Below are 25,090 nucleotides of genomic sequence, written 5' to 3'. Positions count from 1 at the left end.
GGCCCCGATTCAGCAAAGCACTCAAGCATGTGCTTAATTTTAATGACTTGACTTAGTTGTTTGCCAAATAGGGATGGAATTAAGTGCATGCATAAAGTTATGCCAGTGCTTAAGAGATTTGCTGAATCTGAGCCTTACTGAGTTGAGAAACAATGGTACCAACTCGTAACAAAACAAAAGGTTGGAGTGCTTTGATTAACCAGGTCCTGAAAAACAAACAAAATACTTGCAGACATTTTGGTGAATAATTTCTAGCAACATTTTAAAAATCAGCATTTTCCAATGGGCCTATCTTTTTAGTAAAAAGATTTCAATCAGCTCTGTTTATAAGTGGCTACAGTAAAATTTGCTTAAACATCTAATGCAGATTCCTGTGGGGTTTGCCATACTCCTGTCATTCGATGCTGAAGAAACATCACTCCAGAAACAGCCTGAGGTTGAGGTTACATTGATTTAGGTTGACTGGTGCCCTCAAAATGTATGTAAATTCTATACTTCTTGTTCCTTGCATTCATATCCTTTCTGGGTCTGATCCAAAGCCCACTGAACTGAATAGGTGTCTTTCCACTGATTTCAATGAACTTTCTATCAGGTCCTCCTAACTTCAATATCTCAAGTACATAGGTTATTATTTTTCTTTTTATATGTCTTCCTTTGCCCGCTCATTGTTACTTTTAAAAAAAAATTCTTTAAGTAAAACAGAAATCATAAATCAGTGTATCAGAGGTACCCACATTTTAATGAACATGGGAAAAGATCCATACAAAAGGGAAAGATTGCTTCATTCCAATAAATGTTATGACTTTAATCATCTAAACCAAAAGAATAAATGGAGAGTATTACCTTATGATTTTTTGCCCAATCCTTCCAGAACTTTATTCCTAAGGGGAGTAATTGGAGCCTGACTGAGAAGCAAGAGGGAAAAGCCATCCTGTAATTATTCTTTTGAATCTGCAGAAGGATTTCAGTTCAGCCCGTTCATGACCCTGCTGCATTTGCTCTCCACAAACATTTGCTCAGCACAGTTTTGCTAGCACGAATGGTCACAGAAAATGAATTCAAACTTGAATATTCAGCCAAAGCAAATACATTATATATTTGATTCTAATATTCAAACTTCAGAATGCACCCTGGGGTGGCAAGCTAGTTACAGCACATTAAGCATTGGATAAATCCAAAAGAAATATTAATAAAACAAATCATCCAAGCAGGGAAGAGAACCGGTACCATGATTTAGGTCACTAACCAACAAATCACAAATGCCAAAGTGCATTTGCCATCAATTGCTTGTGAACTAGTCACACTATGGGAAAAAAATGTGTTTAATCCTATACAATGAATACATTAAGAATGATCAGTCTGCAATGGCATCATACATTTTGGGTAGATTGTCACAGTCCTATCTCGGCCACACAGGGGAGCAAAGGCACCTCCTTCCTATTCCCCTGCTCAGACTGAGACTCCAGCTACAACCCGATATTTCCTGCAAGCAAGTGGGTGCAGCATGAGAGGAGCCCGGGCTGTGGGCTGCCCCATATAAAATAGTTGACACCTCTCCTCCCCCAGACTAAGTGTAGGGAGCAGGGAAGGGATTGTAACAATTCATTCGCTGCTCCTGGGATGACCCAGGTTGTACTTCCCCTTCCTAGCAAATCAGTCTAGCCTTCTGTGCACAGCAGAGGCAACATCTGAAAATTAAAATTATTTGCTGTGCATTATTCACTCAGCTCAAGGCGCAGGCAGTGGGCCTGATTTTTAAAGGTAATCAGGTGCCTAAAGATGCACCTAGGGGGATTTCCACAGGAGCCTGGACATTTGACTCCCCAATGGGAGATGAATAGCTACATCTTTAGGTGCCTAAATGCCTTTACAGATCTGGCCGTATGGCCCAAACGTGCTTCTCTAGTAGCATTGCCTAGTGGGGAGGACGCTGGAAGTGCTGCGACACACAAGGGGGACCAGAGGTGGTTACCAAGTTGAGCAGAACCTTGTGCGTGCTGCTCCTGTTTAACCCCTCCCCCAACCCTCCAAGGTTTGCATGATCCCAAACTCCTGTGCAAGAAGAATTTGGCTGGGGTCATGCACTATGCCTTGTGTGGACCTATTAAACATAAAGCTGAGGAGGACTGGTAGGAAGTTGTGTTCAAGGATCCCATAAAGGGTGGAGCGCGCAATACAGAAGGGGCAGCCCGAGGAGAGGGGGAACAGCAGCAGCTTTGTGTCTGGATTCTGGGCTGCTGTGTGGGCAAAGTGGCACCCCAAAGGCTGCTCTAACTTATGGTAGCCTTCCTAGAGCTGCCTATGGGCTGCACAGGTGCCTGGAATCCCACAGAGTGCTCAGCGCCATGGGCATGCACTCTCCCAACACTACACCCCCTGGGGGGAGAGAGGCAGATGTTGATTACATTGGCCCTACTTTTCTCCTGCTCTGAAGGAGTTCTCCCTCAACCCCTTGCAGCACCCATATGGCCCCTGGTCTTAGGTGCCACCGCAACAGGGACCAGAATCAGCCTCTGAATCAGAAAACCAACTACTGGTTGTGTTGGTTTTGTTTGGGTTATTCCCAATGCGTGGCCATTAGCTAAGGGCCTCGCTGCAGGAAATCACAGCAGGACAAGAAGAGCTGGTGACAGTACTATGAAGATGGCTCTATCCATTACAGAGCATACAGCATGCAGTCACCTTTAGCTCTTCAGTCCCAGCCACCTGTGCACAGTCTGATCTGTAGTCAACACGCTGAGCTCTGTCAGACATAAACTTAAGAACCAGCTGTCTGATCAAAGGGCTGCCATGCACAGTCTGCACATAATGGTTGGCAGGTGTTGGGTCATATCTCCGCCTAGCCCTCCCAGGGCCACCTCCCTTTCCTCCCCCCCAGCCTGCCACCACGTAGCCCCTCTCCTCTGTCCTACAATAGGCAAGCTCTATCATCCAAGGACTGGGCAGCCACTATCCAGACCCATGCACCTCTCCCTTCTGCTATTGAGCACCTGCCTGGGGAAGTGGGGTTGCTTCCCTTCCCTTGACTGCCTGTTCAGCAGCCCCTGCTTCCTGCCTACTTCTCAGCGCTCACTCTGGGGGCTCCCCACACTCACCTGCCTGCCTCTTCTGCTCCCCATTACACCTCTTCCACCAATGGGCCCTGGTGGTTCGGTGTGACCACTTGGGACTTCCTCACACAGATATCAGGACTCACTAACTGTTCCTAACTGCCAGGGTAGTTAAACACTGGAATAAATTGCCTAGGGAGGTTGTGGAACCTCCATCTCTGGAGATATTTAAGAATAGCTTAGATAAATGTCTATCCGGGATGGTCTAGACAGTATTTGGTCCTGCCATGAGGGCAGGGCACTGGACTCGATGACCTCTCGAGGTCCCTTCCAGCCCTAGAATCTATGAATCCCACCTGCTCAGGAAGTGCCCATCTGCCATGATTCTTGCTACAAACCAGGCAGAGAGAAAATGCAGGGGGTGAAAGGGTCAGTTCCTATACTTTCAAAGTTCAAGCTGACTGTCTAAATGACTCCTAATGCTAGCTTGCAGTCAACCTGAGTGAAAACAACAACAGTTTTAGTTTACAACCATCCTTTATTCATGTGCAGCATTTATGTGATGGAAAATAAAAGCCAGAGCATGCAAAGTACAATCATTTCTCTTTAATGGTATGGAAATTGCTTCATATTACTGGAAAAATGTGAACTCCTTGTGCATGTTGTATGTGTGTGTATGTGCTATTCATTGCACCGCAAAGGGTGCAACGGTGGAATCCAGAAATAAAAAAAATGACTCAGAGGCTGTAGGCTCGATGAGTCAGTCAGCACTGTTGTTGTTTTCAAATGAAAAGGAGGGCGCACAATATGGAAAATAATTATCAATACCACTGTGCTGCAACAAACCTGCCATCTAATGCAGCGGCGCTCTGGTGAGACTGCCCCCGGGAATTCTATATTCAGTACGGGGCACCTTGTTACCAGGAAGATGGAGACAAACTAGTGGGAGTTCAGAAAAAGAACATCTGTGATTAAGGGGGCTGGTGGGATTGGCTTAAATGGAAAGACTGAAAGAACTTAGCATTGTGTATCCTGCAGCCCTTTCTCACGCAAGAATCAAAGGCACTATTTATGTGATCAAGAATTTTCCAGGATCAGGCTTTTAAATATGGATAGCTGGCTATATGACAACTAAGGGAGGAGGGATACTATAATTGCCTGCACATGTTCCAAGGAGAGGGAATAACTACAGAAGAACCTCAGAGAATGGAGGTTGTTCGTAACTCCGAAATGTTCGTAATGCTGAACAAAAAGTTATGGTTGTTCTTTCAAAAGTTTACTACTGAACATTGACTTAATATAGCTTTGTAACTTTACTATGCAGAAAAAAATGCAGCTTTTAACCATCTTAATTTAAATGAAACAGGCACAGAAACAGTTTCCTTCCCTTGTCAATTTTTCTTTGAAACTTTCCGTTTATTTTCTAGTAGTGTACATTTAACACAGTACTGTATTTGCGGGGGGGGGGGGGGGGGGGGTTGGTCTCTGCTGTTGCCTGATTGTGTACTTCCAGTTCCAAATGAGGTGTGTGGTTGACTGGTCAGTTTATAACTCTGGTGTTCATAACTCTAAGGTTCTATTGGATTCTGGATGGTACAAGGGAACATGACTAGAAGCAATGGGATGAAATTCAGAATAGAAAAAAGTAGACTTAATGTCAGGAAAAGAATTCCTAACAATGGAATAATCTGCCAAAGGAAGAAGTGGAAACTCCATTGCTTTGGACACTTAACACCAAACTGGGCAAAGCACTAAAAAATAGTAGAGTGTTATGCAGGAATGGTGCACTAGGGATCAGCTAGATGACATGCAGTAACAGTAACTTGATATTATGCTGAGGAGCACATTAAAAAATATCATAGACAAATAGAAAAGATGTATTATCTAATCTATCTTTAATTTCTATGCTCCTGTGACTTCAAGAGCTGGAGAACAACTGCATGAGCCAAGGAAACTGAAGCAAAACATAAGATAATCCTTGCATATCATTCTGGGCTCACTCCTGCTTTCTGTTAGCTAGAATGATACCATTGAGTGTGCTAGTACTGACTTCAGAAATCGCACACATGGTATGATGTTTGTTCTGTGACATTGCACCCATATGCTACTGTATAAAACTTCATCATATCATGATAAACTGTCATGAGGCAAATGCCGCATGCAAAGCCCAGTAATTTCAATGGCACTTAGACATTAGTGGTTAGAAATACAATAGATTAGACAGCCAGACAGGAGAGAGATTATTCTACAGATCTCCATTATTCTGATTTTACAGCAGTTTTGAGACCTTTCCTGGTATAGCCCACGCACATCAGCATTTACTCTGTAATCGACCTAAGCATTACTTACAAAACACACAAATTTAAAGAAGATACTTTTAAGAACAAAAAGGTAAATGACAGAATAAGTCCATTACGATCCTATCTTTGAAAAAAGGTCCAGCTAGTCCACAAAGGATATACTGCACATCTGATTTGGCCTCAGGAAGCACTGTGTCTAATGCAATCAAAATTGACCCTTTTTTATTCACTAGGATACATTATGGACTCACTCCAGTCTTCACAAGTGCAGTAGTTTATTGTATAGGGCAATGTGAGGGCAGGATTCAATTGTATGAACCAAATAAAGTGTAAGCAACACCATAGGTACTGAAACCAAGGGTGCAGGGGGAGCGGCAGCTGCACCCCCTGGCTTGAAGTGGTTTCCATTATATACAGGGTTTACAGTTTGATTCAGTGGCTCTCAGCACCCCCACAATAAAAATTGTTCCAGCAACACTGAGATTCTAATAGGAGATGTGCTTTGCGCATCATGGGGTATCTTGGAAAAATTGCTACTGAATCTCTCTGGCTCAAATAATTTGGTCTATTCTCTCCTTGATACCCATGTGTATATATGGAGTCTAAAAGTATCTATGTGAGGAACAGGCATTTGAAAATAATGGGCTCTCCAGTCTGGCAGACAAAGGAATAACAATGGCCGGAAGTTGAAGCTGGACAAATTCGAACTAGATAAAAGGCATACATTTTTAACAAGGAGGGCAACAGCCATTAAAACAATTTACCAAGCGCGTGGTGGATTCCCCATCACTGACAATTTTTAAATCAAGATTGGGTGTTGTTCTAAAAGATTTGCTCTAGTTCAAATTGGAATTAATTCAGGGAAGCCGTATGGCCTGTCTTATGCAGGAAAGTCAGACTAGATGGTAAGAATGGTTCCTTCTGGCCTTGTACTCTAGCCACGTGCCAATCTATCAGCGCCGTAACAAGGGCAAAGCAGAGGGGGGCAGCTCTACCGCGATCGGTGGCGCTTCAGCGGCATCTCTACCACCGCCACTTCTTTGACAGCAGGTCCCTGAGTCACTCTTGGAGGGAAGGACCTGCCGCCGAATTGCTGCCGCTTCATTTATTCTTCAGCGGCGGGTCCTTCTCTCCAAGAGGGACTTGCCACCGAATTGCCACTGCTGCTTCATTCATTCTTTGGTGGCAATTCGGCAGCAGATCCTTCCCTCCAACAGGGACTCGCCGCTGAAGGGCCTGGAGCCGGCCCTTGCCTTGGGCACAAAAATTCCTTGTTACAGCTCTGCAATCTATTGAGGATCAGGAATATAGGAATTATCACACTGCATCTAGTCCAGTATCTTGTCTCTGACACTGGACGTCATGGAAGGAACCCTGCAGTAGGCAGTTATGGAAAAACTTGCTGACAGGGAAAGTTTCACATGGAACAAAGGGAAGTTAGATCCCATTGGCTTTTCTTTTCTTTTTAATATTGAGAAACAAATATTGTGTATAACAAGGAAAGAATTTTGTCATTCTCAGAAAAATCTTATGAGTAGCTCTGTTATTGTATAGCTGTGTCATTAGTCACAGGATGAAATCCAATTCTAAAGTCTAATCCTGAGCTCAGATACACACGTACGCCTCACAAAAAGGTGCCTCAATCTGTGCTTTTGAGAGGTGCAGGGAAGCCTGTGCATTAAGCAGCAGCTCTGTATGATCCCAGTGCCATGTGTGTCTTCCTCATCTGTGTCTGACTGGGCTCCAATCTGATGTGGTGTGACCCCACAAAGAGGCCTTAGCTTTGTATCCCAGTTATTCATTGCCTGTGGTATCACACAGGCATATTAGGAACAAATATGCTGAGTGGAAATTACTGTATACACATGAGGAAATGAACAATGTGCACGAGTCTCTTCCAAAGCATATTCAGTAAGGAGCTGCCTTGCCAATGTGTCATTTAACACAGCTGTCAGTTAAAGCAAAGACCCAAACATGAAATCCAGCCCTTGGGGACACCATGTGGCTTGGGGACACTCTCCGGGGCATTTTGTCTCTATTCATCAATAAATGGCTCACACTCATCCACACCTTCTAACGGATGTATAAAGCTCCACTTGGTACTTCAGTGACATATGGAGAGCCAAGTAGGCACATGTGAAATTAATTGCATGGCACGTGTCATTGTTTCAGCTGGAACATGCCTTTTGCTTCACTGGCACATATGCGACATACTACAAATTCCTTGCCATCCTTACTGGTTATCATTTGGGGCCAATGATATTGGGACTTTGCAGAATGCCCAACACAAACGTTACATGATATGTAGCCAAACAGTGATATGGAACCTATCTGAGATATGCTGTGGAAGATAACTGCTCCCTCATGATGGCTTCAACCGTCACTGTGTTATCCAAGCACCTCCCCCTAGTGCATTCAGATTATCCACTGGGAGCCTGATGTTTCAGGGACTGAATTAAGTCTATTGAGGAGGACAAGATTGGCGCAGAGAGCTGCTGGGAAAGCGATTTTAGGTCACCCTATAAACAGGAAGAATATGGTGCATTGTGTGTTGAAAACAAGTATCTTAAAGGAGACTGTGAATGGGTTCCCTCTTCCACTCCAGGAAAAGCCTGGCTGTTAAGACCTGTTGGTGAATTAAGCAGCACACAGGTACACCAAAGTACCATCACCATGTGTGTTTTCTGTTTGTCTCCTTCATAAACTCCAGTACAAACTAAAAACACATAGCAACAGAGAATTCTTTCCCATGTTTCTAGCTGGTGGGTCTTGCCCATGTGCCCAGGGTCTAACTGATCGCCATATTTGGGGTCAGGAAGGAATTTTCTCCTGGGTCAAATTGGCAGAGACCTTGGGGTTTTTTTTGCCTTCCTCTGCAGCATGGGGTATTGATCACTTGCAGGTTTAAACTAGTGTAAATGGTGGATTCTCTGTAACTTGAAGTCTTTAAATCATGATTTGTGAACTTCAGTAACTGGGCCAGAGGTTAGGGGTCTATTACAGAAGTGGGTGGATGAGGTTCTGTGGCCTGTGATGTGCAGGAGGTCAGACTAGATGATCATGATGCTCCCTCCTGGCCTCAATCTGAGGAGTGAGTAAAAGTTCTGAGAAGCCCCTTTCCTGCTCCCAAGGTTAACCTTTTGTACTTCCTGCTTTCCTACCGGTCTCTCCAGCTGGTGAGCTAATTAACTCACCAGATTACCAGCAAGTGTAAACGGGCTCCCTTCTATCTTAACCACACCCCAGGCCCTGGCTGTTCTAAGTGACTGGGGTGCTGGCTTCCAGAGAGCCCAATTTTAAGCTGTTAACAGCCCCATCATGGGGACAATTGCACGTGCAAAAATGGCAGAACATGGGCCCCTCTGGGCTGAGGTGAGCAATAGCACACAGGCTACAGGGTAGAACATGGGCCTCTCAAAGCTACTGGTAGAACTGTCTTCTATACAGGTAGAACACGAGCCCTTTAAAGCAACTGAAAAGCAAACTTTAAAGCCCCTTGGCTGTAGTATCAGTTCTGCTGCTCCAGTAAGATACCCCAAAACTTTTTTGTGGTTCATGTCTGTGTTCAAATGCTTAGAGTCAGCACTTATCCTTTCTCTAACAGCTCCGGATGCATAGTAATCAACACCAAAAGGCATGAACCTGTCCCCGTACACAAGAACACAAAAGATTACGGTGAAGGAAGAGACAAAGCAAAAAAAGTAACCCACCTATTGGTGACTTCAGACCACCCTTCCAAACTGTTGTTTCACAGTAACTTTGACTACCTATTATTTTATTGGCTCACATCACGTCCTTATGGCTTCAATTTATTTTTTGGAAAACTCACCCAGCATTTAATTAGTTTATAGTTCGTTCCAAGTTTTGCTTATCCAGCTTTTTTTTTCTTTTTTTTTTTTAAGTTTTTATTTTGATGTTTAGCATTTGCCTCAGCAACATCTGGAACCCCTTTATGGAAGCATATTGTTACTTTTACTGCTTGTGCAGCTTTATTAAATCATCTGAGTATTAATATTGAAAGTGTTCATCTGGGTCTAATTAGGACTACTCTGAGTGATGTGGCAGCTAAACTGTGCCTACGAGCTAATTGTTCAGGGACACAAAGTTCTGAAGGAACTTTGGTGGGTTTCTTACACTTACTTTTACTTGTAAAAGAAGAGAAGGTGTTCCTGCCATAATCTCTCTCAGAAAAGATAATGGAATCCATGCAAAACAGTTTAGGACAATTCACAGAATTTTGACTCACTGCAACTTTATGGATCTTACTTACATAATTATATTAGATTTTTTTAAAAATTGATATTTGCATTGATTTCTTCATTGTGCAGTACAAATGACACTGTCAAATCATTAGTTCCTCAACAGGCGCTGGTACAGTATTGTCTGGTTAAACAAGCTGAGGCCCTAAGCCTGGAAATCAGTATGAATGCACAGAATCTGACTGCATGTGCTGTTTTGTAGGAGAGGGGCATAAACAAACAACAAACCAAACCAAACCATTCTGTAGAGAATGTGGTATCTCCACACATGAACGCATGCACACACACACACTTTAGCAACTATAACAATTGCACGTAGTTCATTCATGATTCCATTCCAGTATTTACAGTCACAAAACATTGTTTCCAAGCAAACACATAGTGAGTAATGTCAGAGTTTCAGAGCAACTGCACCTGTACAGACGCTCCCTGAGTTACGCAAGACCCGACTTACACAAATTCGCACTTATGGAAAAAGTTCCATAAGCCAGAAATAGGATTTTCGAGTTGAAGAAACTTTTGTGTAATGTACGGGTATATGTTTCCAACTTATGCAAAATTTGAGTTACGCAAGGCTTTCTGGAACAGAATGATTGTGTAAGTCGGGGGGCATCTGTATTCTCCCTCCGTAGTCCATCAAGGGCAACTACTTCAGGCTTTCAGACATCACCTCTGTTGGGCGGATAACCTCATCTCACTTCCTCCTGACCGTGGATTTGAAGGCTGCACAGCTCCCTGCCTTACCCTCTGTAATCCCCAGCAAGCCAGACTGCCTAAAAGGCCAGTGTTTGTGCCTGGCTTTCTTTCCAAGGGCTATAACCAGTGGATTTCCCACAACTATAAGTTACAACATAGCTCCTTCTAAGCAAGCACATTTATTCTTAAAATAAAAGCATGACAGAGAAAACATGCTAAAACAAAAGGCATGCTACAAATTGTGCTAGGTCACCCTTAACTCCAGCCTCAGGCTCTGCTAGCTTTCAGTCCTTCAAAACCCATAAATGGGATTTCCCTAGGGTTACAAGTTCATGCGGCTTAGATCCAGATCCCAAACCATTTCTTTATACAGCTTTGGCCTTTGATCTTGGCCTTCTGTGACAGGCCAAGACCCTCACCTCAGGGCATAGCTTCAAAAGGCTGGGGTTTTGCATAATCAGAATTGCAATAATTTGCATTAATTTCTCTCTTAACACTTATTGTTCCAATATAGTCTTTTGTACTCCCAGATCTCACAACTGTCACATCTCCCCACTAGAAAGATTACATACAATCATGGCCCACAATAATATAATGAGGTCTTTCAGGGATATTGTGGGGAATTGCCACATCTGTCACAAGCAGAATGTAAACAGGCTAATATGTGGACTGACATGGGGACTAATGAAATGAGCACAGGACTGGAAGCCAAGAGCTCCTGGTTCTGTCACTGTCTATGTTTTATGCCTCAGTTTCACCACCTTAACTATCTTGTATCGGTGCGGTAACATTTTTTGAAGATAAAAAGCACCACACAACTGTGAGTATAATTACTGATCCACCTTCCCAACTCCTGTTGACTGCAACAGGGGTTATTCACAGGAATGGCAGAAAATCAAGCGCTATCTATTAGTGTCTTTCTTAGTAAATAGATCCAAAAATTCTGAAGGGAGGCCCCCAGATCTTCACTCACAGAATCTTTCATTTTCTTTTCATTTTACCCCTTGTGTGCTTCCTCTCCTTTGCAGACAACCGAGGAATAATCCTCCTCTTCCAGTTTGAATATCCCCAGGCCAGCTCAAGCACTGTCTTGTTCACTGGGCTTCAGGGAGGACATCTGTAAGAATAGCATAGAGCCTTCCCACTTGATCTAGTTCTTCAGCATAGCCCGTCACCAACATTCTAGCTTCGTCTCCTGAGGAAGACCATCACCACCCAAATTATATCTGCATCACCCTCTTCACCTAGATCCCCCAGCGAGTGCTTGCAATGAGCCCCCCAGCAGCAAAGCTAGGAGCTGGATTCCAATTTTTCCACAGTTGTAGTGACAGAGGGCCAGACTCAGTTACCCTAAGACCACTCTGGTAAACATGTAAAGAGACTTTAAAAGGGGCATCAAGTATATTTACATTTATGTAAAATGAGAATCAGACCCAGAGAGAGAGAGAAGCTGGTGAGACCCAGATCTGGATTGACTCTTTAAAACTAAGGAGCATTTGGTGCCAGGGTTTCAGTTCAGGCCAGTTTTTGGAGGTCCAGTACCAGTGTTCAAAACAGTGTGCTTGGGGGTTATCCTCCAATCCTGGTCTCACTGAGGTCATCAGCAAAATCAACATTGGCTTCAACAGGGCCAGGAGCTGGCCCAAAGTGCAGAACTCTTGGTATCAGTTTGTACCGAAGTTTTATAGTAACCTTGCCTAACTTCTTGGTTTGACCCCCACCCTCCCAAATCTCACAGCCAAAATGCTGCTTCTTGGAGACGTCCTTGCTGTGTGGCATTTTAACTCTTTCATGGGTCAATTAAAAAGAATTCCTCTTCCCAGCCTACGGAATCAACAGATTTGTCTGTGCCAGCCAGGCTTCCTTCTTGGTTGTGAACCTTGGGCTCAGCTCTGAGGCCACAGAAGCTTGTAAATGGTTTATTTCTGTGTGTAAGGGTTCCAGGTGTTCTTTTATTGATGTACGTCAGGGGGCAGCAGGGCTGATGGAAGGATCACGCTAGGCACACAAGAGGATTGCAGAGCAGTCTGCTCTCCTTAGATTTGGGAAGCAAGGAAGTTAAAATCTCTTAATGCCATGAGGCATTTTTTCCACTCCCTCTCTAGCTCCCAGATTGTCTTTGGGGTTTTCTCACCCAGGTGCAGGTTTTGTATCTTTAGACTAATGGCTAAGGGGATACCACAGGATGCCTTTGAGTTCACTAGTGGATAACTATGCTTGCACTTAGAGAACATCCGAGATGAGGTTCTTTCCCCAGATGTGTGTCAATAGGAAACTCTGGCATGTGTCCCTGGGCAAAATTGGACTTTTCCATAGAATAAACTTTAGATAACTAACGATGGAAAACTCTGAACTCCACTCGACCCGGATGAAAAGGAGACAGATACTGGAGAAGGCTGACTTTATTCTCAGCTGAGGCACTCAGTTACCACAGTGAGGGGTGGGATTTCAATTCCTAGAGAGAATGTTATTACACTGGATTTTTGGCACTGCTATCCAAAATATAAAGTAACAATAACTAAGATACTTGGGACAAGTTTTTCAGGAACTGGAGGTTAGGCACTGAAGGGAAAAGGTCGGATGCCCAAAGTGCTCAGCAGCCAGTGGATCCCATTGATAGGGACTGTACTGAGGGTTGCCCTCATTGAGAAAAGTGGTGGCTGCAGGATCACTCGGGTGCCTAAATACAAGCCCTTTGGAGAAATCTGGACAAAAAGCACATTCTGCCTGGGGTACTTTAATATAGACAACTCGAGCAACCACAAATTAGGACTCCATATATATTAACTGGCCTTTTATTTTGCTACGGTCATCTGCTACTAGATTCTTTGCCATGTGTGATATTTTAAGGAACAAATCCTCTCTCTGCCACAGCAAAATAAGGCACAATATCCTCCTTCGTACAACTGCGGCGTCCCCCACTAACATACCGTAGGGCTGGTGGCGTCAGTGCTTCTTTTAAAGAGTTCCTGACGTTTTTGCTACAAAGTTCTTAATTCACTGACACTGGGCATTCAAAGACTTGATCCTGAAAATCTGTACTCCTGTGAGGAGTTAGGCAACTGAGGCAAGAGGTGCCTTTGAGATCAGTGGGACGGCTCACGTGAGTAGGGACTAGCGAGGTGAGTGGGAGTTTGCAGGACTGGGGCTCTATTTTGAAAATTAAGTTTCAGGCTAGTCTTTTGGAAAAATAAACATGTGAACACATGGCCAAAGTTTTCAAATCTAGGTGCCTAAAATTAGGCTCCTAAATTAGAGTGCCCTGATTTCAAAGGCTAAGATTTTCAGAGTCACATAGAGGATTTGGAAACCCAATTCTCATTAAAATTAATGGAATGTTAATATTAAGGACATAAAACCAATCACTGTCACAGCAGAATCAGGCACAGTGGGGTTTTAATGGGAACTGGGTGTCCAACTCTCTCTGGTAGTTTTGAAAATCTCATTGTGAAGTGGAGAGAGCTGACCGCTCTCGTTGAAATCAGCGAGGATTTTAGATACTCAGCGCCTTTGAAAATCAGGCTGCGTTAATTTGGTGCCTACATTTGAGACATTTTTTTAAAAACACTTCTTTGATGGCTCTTTTGTTTGCCCTTTTCAAAATCAAAATAAGCAGCTTTCCAACAGGAAGTTTAAATTTAGCTGAGATTTATTCCTTAACCTAAAATAGTTCCTTCAGCTCTGGTACAAAAATAAATAGGATTTTGTACCCAGGCCATGTACACAGCAGCTACTGCACGCCTGCTGCAATTATTTCTTCATCGTGGTGTGTTTAGAAAAAGGTCTCTGTACACAACAGTATCCTGTGCTGCAGAAAGTACTATCCAAAGGCTTTCAACTATAGGGGGGGCCTCATCTTGAAAAATCTGTGTCCAGGGCGAAATCCAGAAACCACTCCCCCACCAAAGCTCAGCATTGTTCACAACAGAGGTTTGGGGCTGGCCCATTAGAACGTCAGAGGCATTAGCTAACTTCAGATTCAGACCAACATTTCCAACCTCCTCATCCTGTCCCTAAGTTCAGAGGCATTTGGAAGAAAGATTGTGGTTCACTTTCATCTCTCAACACCCATCAAAGGGAAAACAACAACAATCTTTAGCTCGGGGGAGGTGGCTCCACTCAGCATCTGTTCCCGGTTGCTCTGAGTCCCTGCCACAAGCCTGGTGCCCTGCCCTGCATCCTTACTGCCTGGAGATCAGGACAAACAGAGGTATTGCCCCTCCCCAGCACTCCCTCTGGGGAGATTTTGCCCTTTGGGCCTCTGTAGAGACTCTGACATCATTATGCAGCAACCTGGTCAGGAGTAGCACCACCATGACACAGGGCCCAGGCTTTGGAGCCATGTGCAACTTCTTATGCAAATGAGCCTCCCCCTCACCGGGTGTTTTTGCACCCTTATTTTTCCAATTTCTGTGGCTGCATTGGAATCCATAAATTCTCACTAAAGCTATGCCCCTCCCCTGCTGCCTAGTGGGTGAGTAGGAGAGTCAGGAATAGAACCCAAGTCTCCTGACTCCCAGTCCAGTGCACTATCCACTGGACCACACTACCTTTGGCAGCTCAGAATTTTCAGCTTTGAAATAAGCACTCTCCAGCAGGACCTGCTTCCTTGGTGCTCATGTAGCTGCAGCTGATGTCTGTGAATTCTGGCCTCACACATTTGACCAAAGAGTTCAGCAAAGGAAAATGATTAACAAATGCACTTACAAACAGCAGAGTGAGCTTGGGCTTGTGCGCAGGCTTCCCTCTCTTCTCCTGTGGTTCTGTGAATCACACATTTTTTCATAGGCAAACTAAGTGCCAGCTAAGACTCAAGACAAGAGTGACAAAGAAAATCAGTAATTCAAAGGCTTTGTTTCTATTTGCAGCATGTTCTGCTGCGGCACGGAGAAATCTGAAGACCAACTTGTGTAAATGGTGTGACTCCACCTCCCCAGTGTGTGAGGAAAAGGTGTGCTACAGCAACTGTAATTTGAACTCCTATTGTGAGAGTCCATATGAAATCTGTGTGGCCATATGGTAAGCAACAATCCTATTCCTAATGTGCTTTCTGTATGTGTGACGAAGTGGGGATTTCCCTTGTTATGTTGTATGGGAGTCTTACTGTTGAGCCTATGTGAGTTTTACTGTTTTGCATGAATATTGTGTGCGGGCCTCAGTTTCCCTGCGTATTGCACCAATGCGTAGGTGGTGGGATAAGGGTGTATGACTTTGGCTGAGACCCCCTGGGAGGGAGATGATGCTGCTCCAGCTGGAAAGGCTGATGCCCTTCATAACCTGAGACCCAGGAGGGGGGTGCAACCAGGTGATGACCAGGTGATACTTTGCCTGGGAAGCAAGACAAAGACCAGGAGGAGGAGCATCAGGTGTGTCAGAGGTCGGGTAGCTGGAACCCGGGCAGCCTGCATGGGGGGACTGGAAGAGGGGGAGTCCAGGATGTCTGGCCCAAGGTCCCCCAAGATGGACTTCGCTGAAAGTCACTGATTTCTGTGCTCACAAGTTCTGTTCTACGCTGTGTTCCTGTTGACTAATAAACCTTCCGTTTTACGCTGGCTGAGTGTCACTGCTGGCTGTGGAGTTGGGATGCAGGGCCCTCTGGCTTCCCCTGGAGCCCCGCATGGGCGGACGCGCTGCAGGAAGCGCACGGTGTGGAAAGGGATGCCTCATGCTCTGAGGTCAGACCCAGGAAGGTGGAAGCTGTGTAAGCTTCTTGCCCTGGTGACAATATGGTCAGAGAGAGGACGCCTGCTCCCCTCAAGTCCTGGCTGGCTTCAGGGCATTGGCCCAGTGACTCCGTAACAGTATGGTAAAAAATATCTGAATTATTTACAGAGCAAAAGAAGGACCTGTGTGAAATGATGGGCTTTTTAGCATGCTACGCATATGCACATATTATATACACATGCACAGGAACCTTCTCCATTAATCTGTTCACACACACACATACACTGTATTCACAACTGCAATTTGCACTGATACAATTTGAGACTTTCAAATGCACTATATATGAAATTTCACTATATTTAGGTTTACTACTGGCCAAATCCTGCAACCCTACTCCAGCAGAGTTCCCATGAATTTAACCTTGCAAGCAAGTTGCAGGGGGCCAGATCCTAAAATGCTCCCTCATGACCTGATATGTCAAACTCTTACTTTTGTGGGCAGTCTTCATTCACATCAGAAGACACTGAACAATTCACTCATGACTTTAGCACTTGGAATAATGCAGCCATCACAAACTCAAATATCTATGCCCTACTACATGGTCAGGTATTCCACATTTGATGGCTATATGGACAGACCCAGACTTCACATAAGGGAATGTAAAAGTGCATGGAGCCAGTGCCATAAAACTCAGCAGAAATTCTAGCCCTACATCCGAACAGAGGATCCCAATGGTCCCTTCAGACCTTGAAACCTATGAATCTCCTGTTCGCGATATAGGGAGATGCTGTGATTGGCTGGGCCAGGCAATTTGTAGTTTTATATTCGCTAGCAGGTTGAGATAAATTCTAGGTTCCCCGTAGTCATTATCTTCACTGGCTAATTAGCCTCAAAGCTGCAAATTGCTTTGTCTTCACTATGGTTTTCTCTTGAGTTAGTTACCATGTGTTAGCTAACACGAGGTAAACACACCTTTTTTCTAAGTGAAGACAAGGCCTTAAAGTCTGAAAACAAAACTGAATCTCTCTCTGGGGGATAGTAACCCCTAGACATTTCATTGGCTCTATCAGCAGAAGCCCACCATTGCTGGAGAAACCAAAACAGCAGCATTAATCGTCTGACATGGAATCAAACCATAAATCCTCATAGCAAATCACTCACCTCGTCTGGTGAGGAAGTCACCTGGTGGCCACAGGATAACAGATCCTTATTAATAAATCACTAAGGAAGAAGCAGGTATGTTTCTGTGAGCTGTGAAAGAGTCAGTGTGGTATGAAAGCCCATCACCACACAGCCACACCTCTCTTTCCTCCTCCTCATCAGCATCTTCATTTGCCAGAAGCTTGTTAGCACTTTATCTTATCCTGCCCTGGCAGACTGTTAGCAGGCAGTCTGCCACAGAGGATACAGCTTGTTCTGTTTTGTGAAATTCAGATTTCCTGTGTGAAGACCCCCCGGAAGACATTGACCTCTCAGGGGCCAAGCCACTGAAGTCAATATAGACTCCTACTGACTAGAGTGGGCTTTAGATCCCATCTTCTGTTGGTAAAAGCACATTTAAGCGACTTTTCCTCGTCTTTTGTTTGGTACCCAGCTTTACATCAATTTTTTCTCCTGTATGCTCCAGGTTTAAATGACAAGTTCACCCCCAAAATACAGTCCTGTTCTCCATGACCCAGAAGGGAGATCATTATTGTAACTTTCCAAATTATTTCCCTCAAGATTATTGATGTCCTAGGTCACGGTGTCCTTTGGCATTCTAGTTTCAGGATTGTAGTTCAGTCTTCCACATAGGCTAATGGCTAAAGAAGAGCAAATCTGGGTTCTATCCCTGGCTCTATCACTGACTTTCTGAGTGACATTGAACAAGTCATGGAACTTGCGTGCCTAACTTTACCCACTTGGCGATCCCAGGATGGGAGATGCTAGCGAGTGCAGAACATCATGAGTGCAAAGGTAATTATGTCTATAGTTTCCTTATGCACAGGAACTCCCAGGATGCATGACCTCGCCTTGTTTTTTCAAGGTCTCCATATGGTCTCCAGTATCTTGATGCCTGAAATCTGTTTGCTAGTAAACACAGATTGCCACAGAGCAGAAGCCCAGTCCAACCCCACTGAAGCAAATGGGCTCTGGAACAGGTATTTGATCTCTTAGAAGCACATTGCATTCACCCAATCTGGAGAGACTTGGGAGGGTAACTTCAGTATTCACCCGCCATGAGTGGGGAAAGCATCCAGCTGACAACTTGCCCGTTGCAGGGTTTCTTTGCCACTCTTGGTGCTGAGCATCGCAGAGGCCCATCTGGAAGAGCTGCATGTTCAGAGTCCTAGCATAAAAGCGTTTTCATTGGAGATTGTGGCACGGTTACCTCAGTCACTCTCTGGGGCTGGCTTTGCATTGACTTTTCATTTCCTTCTAAATCTGTGTTCTTGAAACGCTGATAAAAGCTGTTTTTGGAAGAAAAACCCAAGAGCCCAAAGAAAACACGATGACTCAGTTTTGTGGTTAAGCTCTTCCCCCTGGAGACCATTGTCAGTGCTCTCTGCAAAGCGCCAGGGAGACGCATCTAATTCTGGAATGCTGTTTTCACAGTTACTAACAGGAAACCATTCTATTAGCTGTTAAATAGATATGGCTCTATACCGTGCACACACGCGCCACCCATTAGAGCTGGAACAATCTGCCAGTTAATAGCTGACAAGCTCCCACCCTTCTCTCCTTAAAAGAAAGTCTGAGACCTTATGAGGTACTCCAGCTGTATTGACCATACAACACGGTACAGCCATGGAGAGGGGCTGCTATTGCCATGGATGTTACTCACCATCCAGCCCTGTGTACATCTGTGGTGCTATACAAAGGACGCTATTTTGCGCTTTGACAGCACCATCTGTCTGAGGATCTCAGGGTGCTTTACTGACATTTAGTTCACAATACCTGTGAGATGAGATGAAATACAGACATACAGAGAATGTAAGTATCCAAATCACAAAGGGAGTCTGGGGCAGAGCCAGGAATATTGTTCTGGTCTCCTGACTCCCATTCCTGTGTCTCAGCCCCAAGACCATTTTTCTGCCCCTTATAATAAATACTAGTATATGCACAAATTCATACTGTTCCCTGTTGTCATAAACAGATAGCTAAGGGTTAATGTCTCTTTCACCTGGAGCACCTGACCAGAGGACCAATCAGGAATCCGGATTTTTTCAACTTTGGGTGGAGGGAATTGTGTGTCTGAGGTCTTTGTTTTCTGGCTGCCTGATTTCTCTGAGCTTTGGAGAAGTAGTTCTGTTTTCTAATCTTCTGTTTCTAAGTGTAAGGACAAAGAGATCAGATAGTAAGTTATATGGTTTCTTTTCTTTGGTATTTGCATGAATATAAGTGCTGGAGTGCTTTGATTTGTATTCTTTTTGAATAAGGCTGTTTATTCAATATTCTTTTAAGCAATTGACCCTGTATTCGTCATCTTAATACAGAGAGACCATTTGTATTTTTTCTTTCTTTTTTATATAAAGCTTTCTTTTAAGACCTGTTGGAGTTTTTCTTTACTTCAGGGAAATTGAGTCTGTACTCACCAGGGAATTGGTGGGAGGAAGAAATCAGGGGAGATCTGTGTGTGTTGAAGTGGCTAGCCTGATTTTGCATTCCCTCTGGGTGAAGAGGAAAGTACTTTTTGTTCCAGGACTGGGAACAGAGAGGGGGAGTCACTCTGTTTGGATTCACAGAGCTTGTGTCTGTGTATCTCTCCAGGAGCACCTGGAGGGGGGAAGGGAAAAAGGATTATTTCCCTTTGTTGTGAGACTCAAGGGATTTGGGTCTTGGGGTCCCCAGGGAAGGTTTTTCAGGGGGACCAGAGTGCCCCAAAACACTCTAATTTTTTGGGTGGTGGCAGCAAGTACTAGGTCCAAGCTGGTAGCTAAGCTTGGAGGTTTTCATGCTAACCCCCATATTTTGGACGCTAAGGTCCAGATCTGGGAATAAAGTTATGACATGGTGTAGCAGCGGTTGGGAGATAGACAGAATCCAGAAGCCAGTAGGAATATTATATTTGTCTTTTCTCTGCTAAGGGCTTTTTAGCAGAGAGAAACAGTTTGGTTTTAAAAGGGAACCAGAGAGAATTTTTTGTTTCTGCTCTCTCTGGCAGTTTGTGGCTTGCATGTTAAGCAAGAAGTCGTTAAGGGCTATCACGAGTCTTTTGTCACACAATAGCACTCCCATTGAGAGTCATACCAGCACTATATAAATGCAAATAAAGTGGTTTTTCAGGTTTACTTAACATTGAAGATTAGCTAAAGGCACTGTTGCTAGGCAGACTTCAGGAGGCAACAGAGAGCCTGCAGTTCAGAAGAGAAACACCGGAGGGCACCCCAACACAAGAAAACAGGAACCATGTCTACCAAGGCAAAAATTGAGGCGGAAGACCAATTCAGAGAGGCTGAACACAGGCGACAGCTGGAAATAAAACAAAAATACATGGAGATGAAAGAAAGAGAAGAACAGGCAGCCTACCAAAGAGAACAGGCAGCCTACCAAAGAGAACAGGCAGCCAAAGAGGCAGCACACAAAAGAAAACTAGAAGAAGAAGAGGTGGCCTACCGAAGGAAACAAGCAGAAGAAGAGTTGGCCCACCGCCGAGACATGGAAAAACACCAAAAAGAAATGGAAAAACAACAAAAAGAAATGGAAAAACAACAAAAAGAGTATGAAGAGAGGGAAAAACAGAGAAAACATGAACTGGAGTTGGCAAAAGCTGGGCTGCATGTGCCAGCCAACCCTAACAACCTGGCGCCAAATATTGCTCCACAGCACAGGAAATTTCCCACCTACAAGGCAGGTGATGACACCGAGGCCTTCTTGGAAAATTTTGAAAGAGCCTGTCTTGGGTACAGCATCCCCGAAGACCAGTACATGGTAGAATTAAGGCCACAACTCAGTGGACCTTTAGCAGAGGTGGCAGCTGAAATGCCTAAGCAGCAAATGAATGACTATAAACTTTTTCAAACCAAGGCCAGATACAGAATGGGGATAACCCCAGATCATGCCCGTCGGCGCTTCAGAACCCAAAAGTGGAAACCAGAGGTGTCATTTCCCAAACACGCCTACTACATTGCTTATGACACCTGTCAGACAGGATCAAGCCCCTCGGCTTCAAAGATCTTCACAAAGTTGCTCCCCTAGTTTCTGAGTCCAGGCATCCTTCTCCTAAAACACTTCTCTGAACCCATTTCTCAAGGAGCATTACATTCCTATCTGCTCAGATACTTTTGAAATAACTTAATTCAATAATAGAGTAACATTTGATTGCCACCAAGATCCTACATAACCGTATGTTCTCTCTTACCATTTCCTGTTTGTTCTCAGCTTAATCTAATCTTCATCTGTATTGTAAAGCACTATAATAATAGGAGATATACCTATCTCCTAGAACTGGAAGGGACTTCGAAAGGTCATCAAGTCCAGCCCCCAGCCTTCACTAGCAGGACCAAGTTCTGATTTTTGCCCCAGATCCCTAAGTGGCCCCCTCAAGGGCTGAACGCACAACCCTGGGTTTAGCAGGCCAATGCTCAAACCACTGAGCTATCCCTTTGTGATGATATACACGCAATAAACAATAACTAAAAATGGACCCAAGCTATTGAATTTGGATCTAGATTGGATTTCCATTGACTTTAACAGGCTGTTTGACTTCATAACATGACATAGTATAGAATACTAATTTAAAATAAAACCTCAAAGTACAGACTATTGCTATTATAGCTTTGGCCTAATTCTGATACCCTTATTCATGTGAGTAATTCCACTACAATGAGTGCAGCTTCTCGAGTGAGTTTTCAGGATCAGGTCCTTAAATATTTTAACTATTCTTATTGTTGACTAAAACAACGGCGCTACATGGGGTGCAGAAAATTCATCAACATTTAATTCAAAATGCATGCTGTTCAAACAAATGCATTAATTCCAGAAAGTGAAATCTCTTGAGAAGTCAATTACTACCAATATTAAAATATGATTCTATAAGAACAGCCATCTGGAACAGACCAAAGGTCCATCTAGCCCCGTATCCTGTCTTTTGACGGTAGCCAATGCCAGGTGCCCCAGAGGGAATGAACACAACGGATAATCACCACACTCACATACTGAACATGCTCAGGGCCCTATTACGTGCAGGTTGTAATTTTGTCAGTTGAAAGGTCAAAGACATCTTTAGAAGCAGTAAAGAGAGTATCCAAAGGCTAGTTATGTCCTCTATAGAACGAAAGCCAGATATGGAGTGGTCATTCAAGGATGAAATGTTAAACCTAGCAATGCAATACCTAAAGATGCCAGTAGGTGCCTAAAGACCTTTAAAGATCTGGCCCTGAGACACTTTTGAAAATATTCCACAACGTCCTTGTTAAAAAGGCTGGCGATCTATGATACTAAAAGTAAATGAACTCTGTCCATTAAAAATATTGTTTAACTAGAGCAGGGGTAGGTAACTTATGACATGTGTGCCAAAGGCGGCACGCAAGCTGCTTTTCAGTGGCACTCACACTGCCCGGATCCCGACCCGGCGGAGGGGCTCTGCATTTTAATTTAATTTTAAAAGAAGTTTCTTAAACATTTTAAAAACCTTATTTACTTTATGTACAACAATAGTTTAGTTATATATTATAGACTTATAGAAAGAGACCTTCTAAAAACATTAAAATGTATTACTGGCACGCAAAACATTAAATTAGAGTGAATAAATGAAGACTCAGCACACCACTGCTGAAAAGTTGCCGACCCCTGAACTATAGCATTGTACAGCTCTAGGACTGATTACACTGGTCTACAATTTTTGAGAAGTCATCTGCTTCAGAGATAAAATGTGATATTTATTATGCATTTTGATGTGCTGAATTCAAATATGACATTTAAAACAACTGATTGGCTACTGTTTCTAAGATATTTAAGTTTTTACATTTTATGTCTATGTATATTGTGTAGATAGTAGAGTTTTAATCATAAATTGTAAACCTAGGTCTTTTCATGTGTTTATGGTTGCTTTACATGATATTTCACCTGTCTTGTTTATGTAACACTTTAAAAATCAGCAAAAGGGTTATATAAATAAAATTTATTATGAAACAAAAGGCAAAAACTATTATGTACATAGTTTAGTCCTATTCAGTGTCTACTCGGCACTTCTTGGCTTGTCTCTTGTATTCATTAAATGGAGCATCTCTTGTCACTGTCCAGCAATAGTCTGCAAGCATTGATGGGCTCCATTTGCCCTGATAGCCTGCCAGGAGATTGCACTGCTGTAGTCTGGAGCCCAACAGCTCTGCCTTACTCTTGGGTAGTTCCAAATCCCTGACAAGGTCATTCAGTTCACCTTGTGTTATGAGGTGTGGTTCAGAGGAGGAGAATGGGAGAAAATGTGGGTCCTGTGACATTGATGGTTCAGGACCAGAAGTTTCATCCTCTTCCTCGTCCAACTCAAGTGAGAATGATTCTGGTGCATCAGGAACCGGCAGTCCTTCTCCGTGGGGTACTGGGCGTATAGCTGATGGAATGTTTGGATAATGCATAGTCCACTTTTTCTTCTTCGACACACCTTTTCCAACTGGAGGCACCATGCAGAAGTAACAATTGTGGGTATGATCTGTTGACTCTCTCCAAATCATTGGCACTGCAAAAGGCATAGATTTCCTTTTCCTGTTCAACTGGAGAAGATTTGTTGCACAAGTCTTGCAGCATATGTGTGGGGCCCACCTCTTGTCCTTGCAGCCAAAATAAAGGTGATAGGCTCTCTTAACCATAGTGGTTATGCTGCGCTTTTGTGATGCAAAAGTCACTTCACCACAAACATAGCAGAAGTTATCTGCACTGTTCACACAAGTACGAGGCATCTCTGCTCACTTTGGCTAAACAAAAATGTGTCCCTTTGCAAAATCAAACACTGACAAATAAGAGAGCACGGCACTGTATGATTTCTAGAGCCGATATAGGGCAATTTGTTCAGCAGAGTGATGTCAGCTTCGTTATGATTGCATCATCCATGACTTCTAGGAATAACATGATGCAATTCATATCATGTATGATGCAATACCAGCTTCAGATTGCGTCATTCATTGTTTTGCCTAAAAAGCAAGTACTGTCCAAACCCAGTCATAGATTTATTCATAGATCCAGTCAAAGATGTATTTTAGTCATTTCTGGTTTAAATTGAGATCCCTTCCCTTTATAACTCACTTATCCTCTGCCATTCCCAAGTCAAGGGTCGTATATACTGACCCAATAGCATATCTTGAAAACTGGAGCCAATCAACAATTTTAAGCATCATTTTCGTTCTCAGTGACCAAGAATTAGTAAAGTTGGACTATATTTATTTCAGAAGCATCTTGGCTGTAGAGCAGTGTTACATTATAACACCCCTCATAACACAACATCGAGAATTATTCCTCTGATAAAGTTTATTGCATGCATTTTCAGGGCATTGCTCACTACCTGGGTGTAGTTAAATGGTGCACTCATGTTTAAAAAACAAAACAAAAACAAAAACCACTGTCATTGCCTTCTGCATAGAAACCCACTGAAGGAGGGAAAATTCTCCTGGAACCTCCAAGACATCAAGGTCTCTGTTTCCTCTGAGATGTCCCATTTGGAGTAGGGAGAAACAAGGATATTTGCCCCATTAGATCCTTGGCTATTCTGAGATCCATGGGGAAATCCTGCATTTCAAGACCCTTCACAACATTCCCTAGATGTCCACTCCCATCTTTCATGGCAGTACAGCTCTTTCCAGAGCCACTGTCTTTTTTAGGCCCCTTGCTGGTGGCTACCCCTGAAGTCTCCCTCAGGGGATGCCTGGAGGGTAAATACCAGGAGATAATGCTCAGAAGGGACATTACCCATTCTTTCTGCTCAGCAGTTACTCAGTAACTGAATCCGTTATGTAAACATGGGCCCAACAAACATACTGGGCATGCTCAGGGCCCTATTTCCTGCATGTTATAATTTTGTCAAATCAAAAGGTCAAGAGAGCTGTAGAAACAGTGAAGAGTTCTCCAAAACTAGTTCTGTCCGCTGTGGAAAGAAAGCCAGACATGGGGTGGTCATTTAAGGACAGCATGTTAAACGTAGCAATAAAAC

The 25,090-nt window shown here is 43.6% G+C and overlaps 1 protein-coding gene across 1 annotated transcript in view; it reads left to right on the top strand.

The window, feature by feature from the left end:
- LOC115659525 (TGF-beta receptor type-2-like) overlaps positions 1-25,090 on the top strand; it is a 60,876-nt gene that overhangs the window by 17,675 nt on the left and 18,111 nt on the right. Inside the window, exon 2 of the mRNA XM_030579769.1 lies at positions 15,174-15,324. Within this exon, the coding sequence (XP_030435629.1) occupies positions 15,174-15,324 (151 nt within the window). The remainder of the gene's footprint in view (positions 1-15,173; positions 15,325-25,090) is intronic.

The sequence above is a fragment of the Gopherus evgoodei genome, chromosome 11 (assembly GCF_007399415.2).
Source record: "Gopherus evgoodei ecotype Sinaloan lineage chromosome 11, rGopEvg1_v1.p, whole genome shotgun sequence".
NCBI lineage: Eukaryota > Metazoa > Chordata > Testudines > Testudinidae > Gopherus > Gopherus evgoodei.
Note: the sequence above shows the minus strand (reverse complement) of the source record. Positions and strands in the feature narration are given on the sequence as shown.